Here is a 16,576-nt window from a genome sequence, read left to right as displayed (position 1 = left end):
CGCACATCACTCCCATGTAGGGTAAAAAGCAAAGGTAAGGTAAAGGACCCATGGATGGTTAAGTCCAGTCAAAGGCGACTATGGGGTTGCAGCGCTCATCTTGCTTTCAGGCCGAAGAAACCAGTGTTTGTCCTCAGACAGCTTTCTGGGTCATGTGGCCAGCAGGACTAAACCACTTCTGGCACAACGGCACACCTTGTCGGAAACCAGAGCGCACAGAAACACTGTTTACCTTCCTGCCACAGCGGTACCTACTTATCTACTTGCACTGGTGTGCTTTCGTACTGCTAGGTTGGCAGGAGCTGGGACAGAGCAATGGGAGCTCATTCCGTTGTGGGGATTCGAACCGCCGACCTTCAACGAGGTCACCTTTTTAACTTATCCCAGACTGGTGACCCCACTCCACCCCTTGCGCAAAGATCCCTGGTTGTGCATTGAGCTCCCTTTGGCAACAACCACACTGGAGGATGGAGGAAGGAGAGTTGACGACATGGAGCGAGGCTCACCGTCCCAACGCAGGGAGGCCCTGCTTAAAGGGTCTTTGGGATAGGACAGCAACAGAGACTGTGCAAACACCTGGCTAGAACAATACATGCAATGATGGGGTTTCTGTGCCCACCAGATGTTTCTGGAAAGACGCTCCCATCCCCTCTGTCCATTGGCGATGATGGCTGGGGCTGGTGGTAGTTCTCTCACCTGAAGGGCGCCATGTTGGCTACTGCTGTTTCCTAATGAGGCAATTAGTGCTGTCTCTTATATATCTTAGAATTAAAGCACTTAGCAACGGCTAGGCACCAAGGGTTCTTTAATGTAGGCTGAAAGGTTGGAGAGGCACATTGTGAATCACTCTTACTAAACCACTTCTCTGTGGCTTCCTAATTTCCTTCACAGTAGGGGTAGCTCAAGGCCTCAATTTTGCAGCAGTTGGGGATCTTCACTTTGACCTCATGTGGGCCCATTTTCTTTCTTGAGTGCTGGCTAATTTTGTGTGCGTGCTTGAGCCAGTCAGTAGGGCAGCTCCCTAGCACTTTTCTCCTCATTGTTCCTCCACAATTGGGCCCATTGTGACAGGGGCTGGCACTCCCTGGAATCCTACTTTCCAACGCCTAGTTTTCGCCGAGATGCTTGCCCTATTTTCTGCCGTTCCTCTTGGTTAATGTCTTCTTGGAGGGGAGTAATGAGGTTTTCGTGGCAAAGGTGCAGGCAGGAGAGTGTGCTTATGAGTCGCGACCATCTCAGCTCTGTCTTAATAGTATTTATTCCCGCTGTAAACACATAAAAAAACAACAACTGACAAAGATTTTGTGGCACTGTGACTGGAGCAAAACCATCGTGTTCTCTCCTTTTCCCTTGTTAAGTTATTAGTAAGAGAGATTGGGAATCAGCTAAGACTCAGCTGGCAGCTTCACAGAAAGGTGGAAGGAGTTGGTGCCTCAGATTTCCTGACTAGAAAAGCGGTACCAATCTTGTGTGGTCATTTGCATTAGTACCAAAATGGAGAGACCATCAGAACCCTTTTGACACAAGTAACCTGTATTTCTGGGCCTGAAGAAGGCTTAAATCAGGGGTAGGGGATTTCATGCCTGGAGACCAAATGTGGCCCTCCAGACCTTTCTATGTGGTCCTTGAAACCCTCCCCAGAGCATCTCCCTGACTGACTCTGCTTCGTAGCTTCAGTGCCTTTTGTCGGATGACAAACTCTGATGAATGTGGTGTGTAGAAACTAGCCTTTTGTACAAACGAAACATTTGTTGCTGCGCTCAGTTTTGCCTCTGGCATGCGGCCCCCAAAAGGTTCTCCAGATAGGAATGTGGGAGCCAGTGTGGTGTAGTGGTTAAGAGTGGTAGTCTCATAATCTGGTGAACTGGGTTCGCGTCTCCGCTCCTCCACATGCAGCTGCTGGGTGACCTTGGGCTAGTCACACTTCTCTTGGGCTAGTCACACTTCTCTCAGCCCCACTCACCTCACAGAGTTTTTGTTGTGGGGAAAAGGAGATCGTTAGCTGCTTTGAGACTCCTTAAAAAGGTAAAGGGACCCCTGACCATTAGGTCCAGTTGTGACCAACTCTGGGGTTGCGGCGCTCATCTCGCTTTATTGGCCGAGGCAGGCGGCATACAGCTTCTGGATCATGTGGCCAGCATGACTAAGCCACTTCTGGCGAACCAGAGCAGTGCACGGAAACGCCGTTTACCTTCCCGCCGGAGCGGTACCTATTTACCTACTTGCACTTTGACATGCTTGCGAACTGCTAGGTTGGCAGGAGCAGGGACCGAGCAACGGGAGCTCACCCTGTCACAGGGATTTGGACCGCCAACCTTCTGATTGGCAAGTCCTAGGCTCAGTGGTTTAACCCACAGTGCCACTCCTTAGGGCAGTGATAAAGCGGGATATCAAATCCAAACTCCTCCTCCTCCTCCTCCTCCTCCTCCTCCTTCTTTGCTTGAGAAGGATTCCCACCCCTGACTTAATCGGTCTGTCAAAGACATTACAGTGGTGCCCCGCAAAACGAACGCCTCGCAAGACGAAAAACCCGCTAGACGAAAGGGTTTTCCGTTTTGGAGGCGCTTCGCAAAACGAATTTCCCTATGGGCTTGCTTCGCAAGAAGAAAGCCCATAGGGAAATCTCCGGGGACCTCTTTTAAATGCTAGCGGTGGGGAGCAAAGCCTTCCCCCCCCCCCCCCGGCCTTCAGAAGAGGTCCAGGAAGGCTGGCGGGGGCTGAAAGGCTTTGCTCCCCACTGCCAGCATTTTAAAAGCAGTCCGGGATAGCAGGGAAGCGCTTCCCGCTATCCCGGATGGCTTTTGAAGGCAGGCGGGGGGGGGAGCAAAGACTTTCGCCCCCCGCCGGCCTTCAGAAGAGGTCGGGGGACAGACTGTCCCCGGACCTGGTCTGAAGGCGGTTTCCATAGGAACGCATTAATTGATTTTTAATGCATTCCTATGGGAAACCGTGCTTCGCAAGACGAAAAACTCGCAAGACGAAAAGACTTGCGGAATGAATTAATTTCGTCTTGTGAGGCACCACTGTATTCTCTTATTCATTCTCCCTCTCTTTCTCTCTCTAAATGACTTGGAGGGGATGAATGGAGGGGATGCTCATCAAATTTGCAGATGACACCAAACTGGGAAGGGGTATCTAATGCTGCAGAAGGCAGCATTTAGATTCAAAATGACCTTAGCAGATTGGAGAACTGGGCGCAAGCTAACAAAATGAGTTTCAACAGGGACAATGCAAGGCTCCACACAGGGAGAACCAGGTGCACAAATATAGGATGGGGGACACCCGGCTTACTAGCAGTACATGTGAAAAGGATCTAGCGGTCTTGGTGGACCACAAGCTGAACATGAGTCAACAATGTGATGCAGCAGGAAATCTAATGCTCTCTTCGGCTGCATCAACAGAAGTATAGTGTCCAGATCAAGGGAAGTAATAAAAAGGTAAAGGACCCCTGACAGTTAAGTCCAGTTACGAATGACTCTGGGGTTGCGGCGCTCATCTCGCTTCACTGGCCGAGGGAGCCGATGTTTGTCCGCAGACAGTTATTCCGGGTCATGTGGCCAGCATGACTAAGCCGCTTCTGGCAAAACCAGAGCAGCGCATGGAAACGCCGTTTACCTTCCCGCCAGAGTGGTACCTATTTATCTACTTGCACTTTGACGTGCTTTCGAACTGCTTGGTTGGCAGGAGCAGGGACCAAGCAACAGGAGCTCATCCTGTCGTGGGGATTCGAACCACTGACCTTCCGATCAGCAAGCCTTAGGCTCAGTGGTTTACACCACAGCGCCACTCTATTCTTCATTGGCCAGATCACATCTGGAATACTGTGTCCAATTCTGGGCACCAGAATTTAAGGAGGATGTTGACAAGCCAGAAGGTGTGCAGAGGAAACCAAGCCTCTAGAGGAATGGTTGATGGTATGTTTAGCCTGGTAAGGAGAAGACAAAGAGAAATTATGATAGTCATCTTCAAATATCTCAAGGGCTGTCACATGGAAGAGGGAGCAAGCTTGTTTTCTCCTGCTCCGGAGGGTAGGACTCGAACCCATGGCTTCCACTTACAAGAAAGGAGATTCTGACTAAACCTCAGGAAGAACTTTTTGTAGGTAAGAGCTGTTTGACAGGGGAACAGTCTCCCTCAGGAGGTGGTAGACTCTCCTTCCTTAGAGGTTTTAAGCAGAGTTTGTCAGGAGTGTGTGCAGGAGCCAGGCCCTGTAACCAGTAGGGCTTCGCAGGACTGGGGCCTTCCTAAGTTTGTTCTGGAGAGGCAAGGTGAGGCCGCTTGGTAACTCACAGCACCTGGTGGCAAGAGCCAGGAAGGGATATAAGGTCAGCATTTCCCTTCGGCTCTTTGCCACAGCAACACGTTTCCTGCCTTGCTGCATTTGGCTTCTTGCTTCCTGATCCTCAGACCTTGGCTCCTTGACTCCTTGCTTCTCGACCCTTTGACTTCGTGACTCCTTGCTTCTCAACCCTCGGACCCTAGACTTCATGACTCCTTGCTTCTGGACCGTCATTCCTGCTCCCACCCCGCCATCTTGCCCCCAGTCCTGACATCCTCAGCCGGGACTTTGATCGCCCGTAGACTGGACCATGACATAGGTTGGGTGGTCATCTGTCAGGGATGCTTTAGCTGAGATTTCTGCATTGCAGGAAGTTGGCCTGGATTACTCTTGGGGTCCCTTCCAACTCTATGATTTTATTATTCCTCCCCCCCCCCCACACACTTTTAAATGAAGGCTTTTCCAGTAGATCAAAACCAGAAACCTTGGACCAAAGTTGGCACCTCATATGGTGTAGCAACAAATGGTCTGACAAGCCATTTCTCTCAATCCTTACTGGCTGCATATCTCAAGAGAAGGCCTCAAGCATTCTCACAATGACCAAGCGGGTATTTCCGGGAGGAGCTGAACAGTGCTCTCCCCGGCGTTGGCACACAGAGACATAAGGCCTCCAATAGCCATCTTGGCTACCAGCCATTGATATTGCCATATCCTCTGCGAATCTGCCTAATCGTCTTTCAAAGCGATCCAAGATGGTGACAGTCTCTGCCCCCAGTGGGAGGGAGTTCCGCAGTTGAATGCTGTGCTGTGGGAAGAAGCCCTTTCTTTTTCCTGTCCCAAATCTTCCAGCAGTTTAGCTTCGTTGGATCCCCACGAGTTCTAGTGGGAGAGGGAGCAAAACGTCTTGTCTATCCACTTTCTTTTTCAAAACATACAGAAATGGGGCAACTTCTTCATGGATCTTCAACATCTTCTCTAATTTGGCTCCAAGAACTCGTGCAAAAACGCAGGCTTGGACTTCTCATTGTACGCAGGAGTTTGTTTCTCCCTCCTTCCCACAACCCCTCTCCCCAAACTCACATATTGATGGACAACACGGACACACTCAAAAGCTTATTCCCTTCCTTGTGACTTATTTCCACTTAAGGCACTGTTGGTTTTGGTCCAGCACAGCTTCCTGCAATTTTTTTGAGAGCACAAAGCTTAGCAACTGCTTTCTCCTTATCCATACTTTCCTCTCCCCCCCCCCCCAATAATACTTTGTTCTTTTGTTTCCTCCTGCCTGACTTCAAAAGATTTGTATATTACCGGAATTATGTTCTGGAATTCTGCAGAGATAAGAGGCTGAGGATGTGCAACCCATGTCAGGAAGCAAATCCTCTCTGAAGCATCCGTACGCACCGAAGAAGCTGATATTACGGGGAGGAAAAGAGCAATTTTCTTGCAGGAAAACAGAATAATGATCCTTCTGTTGAGAGCAAAGTAGCATCAGATGTGTTGCCAGCCTGCTCTTCAGGCTCCAGCAATCAGCAGGTTTGGCGTCAGTAAATCTATAAGATTTGTATTGGGTTATTTCTCCCCACCTTGGGAATTGGATAAATATTCCCCCTCTCCCTCCCACCCATTCTTCAGGCTTAATGAATTGAAACTGGGGGGAGTTTGGCTTCCCCCAAAGAGCCCTAGGAACTGTAGTTTGCTTGTTTTTTTCAGATATATTTTATGAAATTTCCAGAAATTTCACATATACATTCCAATACATAATGTTGTTGTTGTTGTTTAGTTGTTTAGTCGTGTCCGACTCTTCGTGACCCTGTGGACCAGAGCATGGCAGGCACTCCTGTCTTCCACTGCCTCCCGCAGTTTGGTCAAACTCATGTTGGTAGCTTCGAGAACACTATCCAACCATCTCGTCCTCTGTCGTCCCCTTCTCCTTGTGCCCTCCATCTTTCCCAACATCAGGGTCTTTTCCAGGGAGTCTTCTCTTCTCAGGAGGTGACCAAAGTATTGGAGCCTCAGCTTCAGGATCTGTCCTTCCAGTGAGCACTCAGGGCTGATTTCCTTCAGAATGGAGAGGTTTGATCTTCTTGCAGTCCATGGGACTCTCAGGAGTCTCCTCCAGCACCATAATTCAAAAGCATCAATTCTTCAGCGATCAGCCTTCTTGATGGTCCAGCTCTCACTTCCATACATCACTACTGGGAAAACCATAGCTTTAACAATACGGACCTTTGTCGGCAAGGTGATGTCTCTGCTTTTTAAGATGCTGTCTAGGTTTGTCATTGCTTTTCTCCCAAGAAGCAGGCGTCTTTTAATTTTGTGACTGCTGCCACCATCTGCAGTGATCATGGAGCCCAAGAAAGTAAAATCTCTCACTGCCTCCATTTCTTCCCCTTCTATTTGCCAGGAGAAGAAATGGAGGCAGATATTTATTTTACTCTGTCGACTTCCCATCCCATTTTCCACGGAGTTTTTTCTCCTCCCCCTTGCAGCACTCTGTCTTCTCTTTCTTATATCATAACAATAATAACAATAACCTCTGATTCCTTCTGTTGCTCATAGTTCAAATCCTGATTGTGAATTCCATCACGCCGTAATATTTAAATAGTCCAGGAGGCTTCCATTCTTCCATAAAGCAGTCATCCTTAAGGTCTCTTCTTTTTAGCTGTGAACTTGTGCCAATTCAGCATCACTTTACTTATTCATCGTTCCTTGGTGGGGAGTTCTTCATCCTTCAGGAACTGTAGTTTCTTAAGAGTGCTGGGAATTGTAGTTCTCTGAGGGGTAAACTACCATTCCCAGGATTCTTTGGGGTCGGAGGTATCCCTGTTGAAGTGGTACAAATGTACAATGGACCCTCCGGATGCAAACCTAATTCATTCATGGGGTCTGTTCACACCCCAAAAATAAAGTAAACAGAGGTGTGCGTCTGCACACGCACGTGGCGTGATTGAGTGCTTCTGTTCATGCGCAAGGTGCGCAGAGCGCTTCTGGACATGTGCGTGCTGCGAAACCTGGAAGTATACACTTCCTGGTTTGCCGTGGCCATAACCTGAAAATTTCATATCCAGAGGGATACATTAAGTAGAGGTACTTTAAATCTATGGTACAGATATGACTGATAGATTATTATTTTTTAAGATGCAGTCCATTTCGAGCAAAGCCTCGATCCTTTTCAAAGGCAGCCCACGTATTGCACGTCACAGTAATCCGAGGGGATGTAACTTAAGACATAGGTCACTGTGGCCAGATAGGATATCTACTCAGCAGCTGCTCTTGGCATTCAGATCATTTCAGTTCAAGGGTCCTTGAAACCACCCACAGACCCTGTTCATCTGCCTGAACTTTCTGAGCGCTGTGCCTGGACATGGGTTTCTGTTATAGGCCCTTTGAATGTTTCCAAGAAAAGTGAGATGTCGAAAGGTTGTGCCTGGCCAAGTGGGGGAGGGAAAGAATGCAGGAATCTTAATGAGTTCTCTCTCTCTCTCTCAACAAATCAAGGATTCTAAAGTGCACTGGATTTCAAAAGTGCTTTCGAAAAGTAGAAATTATGGCCTTGGAGTGAGTCACGTAAAATACGACCCGGTTCGTTTTGCCCCCCTCGCGCTACGAAGTTGACACTTCTTTTCAAATCTGTGCTTAATTGACATTAGCAAAGTGTTTCCAGATAGCGGGCTAAAAGGCAGCCACCGAGAGAACAAAGCGCTGTAATTTGTTACTATTACTACCTGGGTCAAATTGTCAATTTCCCTGGCCTCATGCCGTGTAAGAAACACATTTCAACTTCCAAGAATGAATGGCCCCCTCTCCGATTAAACACACACACACACACACACACACACACACACACACACACACAAACACAGGGTCGTTGCTATAGGCGGCTAAGTGGGCTAATGACATAGCAGGGGAAAAAAGTTTTACCCGCCAGAGACAATTGCTTTCTGTTGCCTGGCAATTAGAGCTGCAGCCGGCTGAGTCATACTTTAGATGGGCTTGGCTGGTATTGTGTGTTTCCACTCGGAATGCCAAAAAAGCCACCCAAATGCTTGTTTCACGGTGTTGGGGCAGGTGGTTTTTGCTTGCCATTTTGGGGCGGTCAGTTTGTAGCAGGAAGGGATCTGGGAAGCACAAGAGTCCCTTGTGATCAAACAACCGGAGCCCAAGCTGCAGTGCTTGGCTACCATCTCGTCCCATCAGCGTCTCCCACTAAGTTAGGAAATAATTGTTTCCTCTCCTGTGCTTTTATCGCCCCTGTGGATTAGTCTGCCATGCAAATTACGGGTCACTTAGGAAAATTTCTAAAATTTAATTTTGGAACACTCAGTTTGCAGTTTTCATATCCCCTTTAGTTCATTTTGCATCTCTCCCCTCTCGGTGTTACCAAAAGGGAGTGGTCAGATCTGTCAGTTTCAGCTTTGCATTTTTCCCGGCCTCCATTTCGTTTCTCTGCATTTCCACATCAGTTTGCAATAAACATAATAATAATAATGATAAAATACTTTTGGAAACCTATCAGGATTTTCTTGCAATATGCACCTTCTTGCAATATGCAAGCTCCCCCAATCAACACAGTTTTGCAAAGTCCGTTTTTACTAATATAACACATTTTAGTTTGTTGTTTTTGCTGGTGTAGGCACACTCTACCATACTGTATGCATTTCTATACGTATATATTACCTGACTAGAGAACAGCATTGCAAAATTCAAAGAACTGCAAATTCCAAAGGGTGGCTGTGTTTCGGTTTACATATCATTTCTGAAAGTGTGGGTAGGTTTGTCTTTAAATGCAAACTTAATTGAATACCTGTATACTTGAAAGAATGTCTCCACCCCTGTTGTTCAGCCCAGACACTGAGGTCCAGTGCCAAGGGCCTTCTGGTGGTTCCCTCACTGTGAGAATTGAGGCTACAGGGAACCAGGCAGAGGGCCTTCTTGGTAGTGGCACCCGCCCTGTGGAACACCCTCCCATCAGATGTCAAGGAGATAAACAACTATCTGACTTTTAGAAGACATCTGAAAGCACCCTGAATCGGGAAGTTTTTAATGTCTGATGTTTTATTTTGTTTTTAATATTTTGTTGGGAGCCGCCCAGAGTGGCTGGGGCAACCCATTCAGAAGGGTGGCATATAAATTTGTTGTTGTTGTTGTTGTTGTTGTTGTTGTTGTTGTTATTCCCACTTATTTCCAGCATTCAGGAAGTGAGTGCATTGCTTATATGTCCAAAACTGGCTCATCCACAAACAAGGGGAGGATATCAACAGACTGAGTGGTGACCCCAAAGTTTGCAGAAGAAGGGGGGAAATTGGGGGGAACCTTTAAGGTGGGGGAAGCTCACATGTTTAGTGGCTGCAGAACCTTGGCTGACTGTGCTGAAAACTGTAGGGAGGAATGTAATGAAATAACTAACTGTGATCCTGAACAGAAGCACTCTGTACTGCAACATCTTGTTGCAGGCTCCACTTTTTCTTACATTTTTATATTATTGTTACTTTTATCATCACTCCCCCTTCACCTTTGGGAATCGGACAGGCGATAAATCTGAATCCCAACTAAGTACATAAACATCTCCCGGGCTCTCTCGCTTCTTTAGCAGCTACCCACATTCCCAGTAATTTTCCTTTCTGACCTTATCGGCCTTCTCTTCCGAAACGGACGTCTCACAACCCTATCTTGCTGGCAACAAGCTCTCTGTTATGTCCAAAGGTGGAGGGGAGGCAGAAGAAGATGAGAAATTGCTTTGCAGGAGGTCAGTGGTACATTTTGAGAAACGCAGCGCAGCCAGAGCCCCAGTCAGCTTAGCGGAAGTGAGAACCTGTTCCTGGAATTGCATACCCTCCAACATTTCTCCGATGAAAATTTGTTGTTGTTGTTTAGTTGTGTCTGACTCTTTGTGACCCCATCGACCAGAGCACACCAGGCACTCCTATCTTCCACTGCCTCCCGCAGCTTGGTCAGACTCATGCTGGTAGCTTTGAGAAGACTGTCCAACCATCTCATCCTCTGTCGTCCCCTTCTCCTTGTGCCCTCCATCTTTGCCAACATCAGGGTCTTTCCCAGGGAGTCTTCTCTTCTCATGAGGTGGCCAAAGTATTGGAGCCTCAGCTTCACGATCTGCCTTTCCAGTGAGCACTCAGGGCTGATTTCCTTCAGAATGGAGAGGTTTGATCTTCAGTCCATGGGACACTCAAGAGTCTCCTCCAACACCATAATTCAAAAGCATCAATTCTTTGGCGATCAGCCTTCTTGATGGTCCAGCTCTCACTTCCATGCATCACTACTGGGAAAACCATAGCTTTAACTTTACGGAATTTTGTCGGCAAGATGATGTCTCTGCTTTTTAAGATGCTGTCTAGGTTTGTCATTGCAAATTGATGAAAATAGGGACATCTTATTCTACATCGCAAAGCTTCTCCCGCATTAGATCTCGCCAAACATCGACATCCTATACACATTGACGCCGGTCACCCTGAGCCAATGGCAACCTCTCCACTGAACCTACCTCACAGGATTGTTGTAAAAAAAGAATGTGTGAGGGAAGGGATCATGTACAACACCTTCAACAGAAAAATGTAATGAGTCCCTGTCAGGGGAAAAGGCAGGAAATAATAATAATAATAATAATAATAATAATAATAATAATAATAATAATGGAGGAAAGTGAGAATGATCAGAAACATACCACAGAGCAAATCCTCAGTGGGACATAGTTCTGAGTAAAAATGCTTAGGATTGCAGTGTAAGGCTGCAGTCTTAATTAAAAAATATATTTTTTTTATTTTTCTAATAATAACAATTTTCTTATACATAGATATCCAATCCAAATTTACATTGATTGACTCTCCCCACCCCCCTGGTTTCCAATTGTCCCTTTATAATTTCCATTGCATCTAATTATTTTTCCATTTAATTTCCAATTATTTTTCACATCGTAATTCTACCTTCAGTTCATAAATGCTACAACAATCCTGCTAATGTTTCCACGTTCTCACAATGTTCTTTAAAATAATCTATAAAGTTTTTTCACTCTTGATTAAATTTTCCTTCATCTTGGTGCCTGATCTTCACAGTTAGTTTTGCCATTTCGGAATAGTCTATCATCTTAGTCCTCCATTCTTCTTTCGTTGGTATGGTCTCTTTTTTCCACTTCTGGGCAAGTAACGTTCTGGCAGCTGTGGTTGCATACATAAATAATCACTTTAGCTTCTTTGGTCCTTCATCTCCTAATATTCCTAGGCCTCTTTTTTAACAAGCATATTTTTGAACGTCTTTTTCATTTCATAATATATCATTTCCCAGAAGCCTTTACCTTTTTACATATCTACCACATATGGAAAAAGTACCTTCTTTTTCCTTACATTTCCAGCATAGATTAGATGAGTTTTTTATATATCTTAGCAAGCTTTACAGGTGTTAAATACCATCTATACATCATTTTCATATAATTTTCTTGCAGTGAGCTGCATGATGTAAATTAAAAATTTTCTTTCCACAGCTTTCCCCATGATTCCAAGTGGTATATTATACCCTGTATCTTATGCCCAGAAGGCTGCAGTCTTTACCCGGTTACCTGTGAGTAGGCTCCATTGACTACAATGGGGCTTACATCTGAGTAGGCAGTGTAAGGCTCCATTTACAATAAAGGAATAAACGCTCCCCACATTTCCTTTAAAAATGACTGGCTGCTGAAGCGTTGCAATTAAATAAAGTGGACTGGTGACATTTTCCTTCAAAATTATAGGAAGTGGCTTCATATGCCAGCTTCACCATTTCCTTCACTTGGTGCAGGAATTTTATTTTCAGGATAAACAGGACTCTGGTTTTGCACCTGCAAACACACGCACATCACTTTTAATTGAATGAACTTTATTATTACGGTCACAGACCAGTTCCGGCTCACTTACAGTATCAGGAAAATCATAAAACACAACAGGAATACGTTGTATTGCAATTGGGTGTAACAGAAACAATTCAGATATAGCAGCAGTTAAAAATGTATATTAAATCTTGATCACTAAAATATAACCTAAAATTGTCATTTAAAACCTTGATCATTTTGGTAGTACAGCTTGTTTCCTAAGTTTTATGGCAGTCGCACAGAATTTAGCCACCCTTCTCATGATCTCTGGGTCCTTGTCCTCTACCAGGAGTTTTAGACATTGAAGTTCAGACCCATTTGGAGATTTTTGTATAACAGGAGTGATAAATACCGAGCGTATATCCCCATAGAAACAAGACATGAGAGACAATTTCTACCTCCATCAAGCCGCAGGGGCAGACGCGTTCCACATATGGTTTACCCTCGAATGCGCCCTAACATCACTTTTAATTGTTCTCTGGGACATGGAGGGGAGGGAAAAATGAAACAGGGACCTTCCAGGATCAAATCGGAAACTGGGATAGCCTCTGTAATGCCAGGGTGTCCCTCTTAAATTGGGATGGTTGAGCCATGTGGAATTAAATCAGAAGTAGCATGCTGTCTCCTTGTGCATTATGGATCTTGGAGGGAACGTCTACTGAGACCTTTCTCAGGCACCTAAAGGAGATATGGGTACCATATTGGCAAGCCCTGCCTTAATCCTTGTGTCTGTTTCTTTTCTAGGGGACTACTTCGGCATCCTCATGGAGGCAAAGGTGGCGTCTTTTCCGTTCAACGTGTTGGACAATCCCATGTATTGGGGCAGCACCATGATCTACCTGGGCTGGTCCGTCATGTGAGTCCATCATGTTTCTGTTCTTTTCAAACTTATTTATTTATTACATTTGCGGTGGTACCTTGGTTTACAGATTGAAGGGTAGTTCTCTAAAGGATTCCGGGGGGCGTGGCCCTGTCCGAAGCCTGGGGAGATGAGGGCCTAAGGCACACCCCCTATTGGAAGAACTCCCTAGGGAGTTCCTAGTTGATGTGCATCAGCAGGACTCCCCCTACTGGTCCTCTACCAGGAGTTTTAGACATTGAAGTTCAGACCCATTTGTTCAGGCTCCCCCTACCCTTCCCGGACTTCAAGTGGACAGGCTGAAGCTGGATATAGTCAGTTAGGACCAATTGCCTAACCCAATACCGCTCATCACCTGTAACCAATAAAGTTGTGGCCTTATTTAGCCCATTAACCTTAATAATAAGGGACGTGGGTGGCGCTGTGGGTAAAACCTCAGCGCCTAGAACTTGCCGATCGCATGGTCGGCGGTTCGAATCCCCGCGGCGGGGTGCGCTCCCGTCGTTCGGTCCCAGCGCCTGCCAACCTAGCAGTTCGAAAGCACCTTCGGGTGCAAGTAGATAAATAGGGACCGCTTACCAGCGGGAAGGTAAACGGCGTTCCATGTGCTGTGCTGGCTCGCCAGATGCAGCTTCGTCACGCTGGCCACGTGACCCAGAAGTGTCTGCGGACAGCGCTGGCTCCTGGCCTCTAGAGTGAGATGAGCACACAACCCTAGAGTCTGGCAAGACTGGCCCGAATGGGCAGGGGTACCTTTACCTTTACTTTAACCTTAATAATTGTGTCATGTGTCTTTATTTCCACTGGGGTGGGGACGGGAACTCGCCACGCAAATGTTGACCTACTTTGTAGAATGCATCTAGAGCCAAATGATCGCAGTGCATGCGATCTCCAGAGCGGGAAAGGTGAAACGTCCACTTCCTGGTCTCCTCTATAACCGTGTCCTTAGCAGGAAGGACGCAGCGGGGGGTGGGGGCTGGGATTGACAGCGCAGGCCCAGTATATCCTCCAAGTCACTTGGATGACGCCAGAGGAGACCGTGGTAAATAGATCAGCAATTTCACTAAATAGGAAGGTCGGCTGAAGGGACTTGGGGAAATGTCAGTACAGTGTAGAGACAGGCTGCTCGGAATAACAAAGATTCTGTGGAAAATGCAAAACACGTTCCTCAGCAGCGCATGGCCAGCTATCATGTTACTTGCACTCCATTCTCTGAAGTTTGAGGGGGTTCAGTGCATGCCCTGAATTGGTTTCCTTGGAATGAAGGACTGCTCTCTATCAAGCTGGTGTGGCGTAGTTGTTAGAGCGACAGGCTAGGACCTGGGAGGTCAGGGTTCAAATCCCGCCCCAGCCACAAAGGAAAAGTGGGTTAGAAATGTAAAAATAAACAAAATGAAATATATAAAGTACATTAACTGTGCAAGTTGGCTACGGTGAGTATTTTTGCTTGCAGGTGCCAAGAGTTTGGCTGTTTCCCCATTGTTGCATCCTGAAGCAAAAGGCTTTTAGCTGCTGGGTCTCTGTTCTGGTGTTTGGCCTGTCCTTATTTTAGGATTATCTGTTGTCATTAGTATTTCTACCACTACTTGAGCATACCTATTAAAGCAAAGAGCACTTTCCCCATTACATGAATGTTCTCTACTGATTTGTGTCCTGCGTTAATGTGTTCCCCGCGGATAATATTAACTACGAGAGTCTTTTGTTCGTTGTTCTCAGACTGCTACACACAGGGTGTCAAATGGATGTCCCCGTTTTCATGGTGGTAGAATGCATCATCTGTGGTCAGTCGGTAGTAACCACAGGGAACAGAACAGACAGTACTTTTTTGCGTTCTCTCTAGGGCAAAAGTACCCACTCCATTTTGATGTGTTTATTTTTCAGCCCCAAACAAGCACAAAATAGTTTTGCGTATCCATCAAGCCTTTATTTCCCCCCACGTTTCAACCCAGAATCCTAGGGTGGTGTAAGAGCTGCGATGACCTTGCTGTTTATGAATTGGTGAACGGAACCTATGAACCATGTGTCCATCTATCGTGGTATTGTCTGCACACTGAACTGGAATCTACTCTCCTACATTTCAATTCGCAACATTACCTGGAGATGCTGCGGATCGAACCAGTGACCTTCATGCAAACCATCTGTTCTTCATGCAGACAGGTGCTCTACTAGGGAATTGCAGCTCTTGGAACACGAGGAATGGTTTGCACCTGAGCAACGGAGCCACGAGAGCAAAATGTATACCTGTATACCTGAAGGAGCGTCTCCACCCCCATCATTCAGCCCAGACACTGAGGTCCAGCACCGAGGGCCTTCTAGCGGTTCCCTCGCTGTGAGAAGTGAGGTTACAGGGAACCAGGCAGAGGGCCTTCTCGGTGGTGGCGCCCACCTTGTGGAACGCCCTCCCAGCAGATCTCAAGGCAATAAACAACTATTTTACTTTTAAAAGACAACTGTTTAGGGAAGTTTTTAATGTCTGACGCTGTATTGTTTTTAATATTCAGTTGGAAGCCGCCCAGAGTGGCTGGGGAAACCCAGCCAGATGGGCGGGGTTTAAATAATAAAATATTATTATATTATTATTATATAAAATGCAGGAGTGGTGAACTTGTTGCCTTTGGGTGGACTCCAAGTCCCATCATCCCCAGCCACCATGGCCAACAGTCAAGGATAACAGGAGCTGTAGTCTAGCAACATTTGAAGGGCCCTGGATTCAGCAGCCCTGCTTTATATATTTCATAACTCCTTCCACCCGGTCGCTTAGTCTGCCTCTTCTCTGCATCTGTTTTTAACAAGCCTCTTTCTCTGGTTTTGAAGCATCCCTTTCTACATGTTTAAATCAGGGAGTGTCCACAGAGAGGCCCAGCGATGAATGATTGCATGCACATCTGCGGGTGCCACTGAGACCGTAAGTCAACGAGATGGTGTTGGCGGCAGATCCGGCTCGTATGACGCATTGACTCTCTCGCACATATCTCTGGCGTTTTAATTGGCTGCTAAATGAGCCCTGCGATGAGCTGGCAATGCTAGTAAATGACCCTCTGTGAAATGAAAGCAAAGCTCATGGGGATGGAGATGATGAAGTCAGAGAGGGATGGAGTAGTGGAAGAAGAGATATCCACAAGGCGGGAAGAGGACCGGTTTCTGAAACCACCCTGAAAGCTTGTTGTTTAGTTGTTTAGTCGTGTCCGACTCTTCGTGACCCCATGGACCAGAGCACGCCAGGCACTCCTGTCTTCCACTGCCTCCCGCAGTTTGGTCAAACTCATGCTGGTAGCCTCGAGAACACTGTCCAACCATCTCGTCCTCTGTCGTCCCCTTCTCCTTGTGCCCTCCATCTTTCCCAGCATCAGGGTCTTTTCCAGGGAGTCTTCTCTTCTCATGAGGTGGCCAGAGTCTTGGAGCCTCAGCTTCACGAGGTGTCCTTCCAGTGAGCACTCAGGGCTGATTTCCTTAAGAATGGATACTGTGATGGGACGATGAGCTGCTTGTGCGTAAAATGCAAGTCCCTCAGAGTTTGATCAGGTTTTCAAACCTCTGCCTGTGACGGAGCCCCTCCAGCATGGCTGCGTCAATCACTAGTAGA

General features: G+C 46.7%; 1 protein-coding gene across 5 annotated transcripts in view; it reads left to right on the top strand.

Annotated features, from left to right (window-relative positions):
• Positions 1 to 16,576, top strand: part of PEMT (phosphatidylethanolamine N-methyltransferase) — a 106,215-nt gene that overhangs the window by 71,566 nt on the left and 18,073 nt on the right. For 4 of the 5 annotated variants that reach the window (XM_081889372.1, XM_081889374.1, XM_081889371.1 and 1 more), the window contains 2 exons: positions 12,879 to 12,990; positions 14,943 to 15,177. In XM_081889372.1, the coding sequence (XP_081745498.1) occupies positions 12,879 to 12,990; positions 14,943 to 15,162 (332 nt within the window). In that variant the 3' untranslated portion in view covers positions 15,163 to 15,177. Of the gene's footprint in view, positions 1 to 12,878; positions 12,991 to 14,942; positions 15,178 to 16,576 lie in introns of those variants that run through there. The other variant, XM_081889373.1, reaches the window with a different exon arrangement.

This window comes from Podarcis melisellensis, assembly GCF_964234715.1.
Source record: "Podarcis melisellensis genome assembly, chromosome: 14".
Classification (NCBI taxonomy): Eukaryota; Metazoa; Chordata; class Lepidosauria; order Squamata; family Lacertidae; genus Podarcis; species Podarcis melisellensis.
The sequence above is the reverse complement of the archived record's forward strand: the minus strand, read 5'-3'. Positions and strand labels throughout refer to the sequence as shown.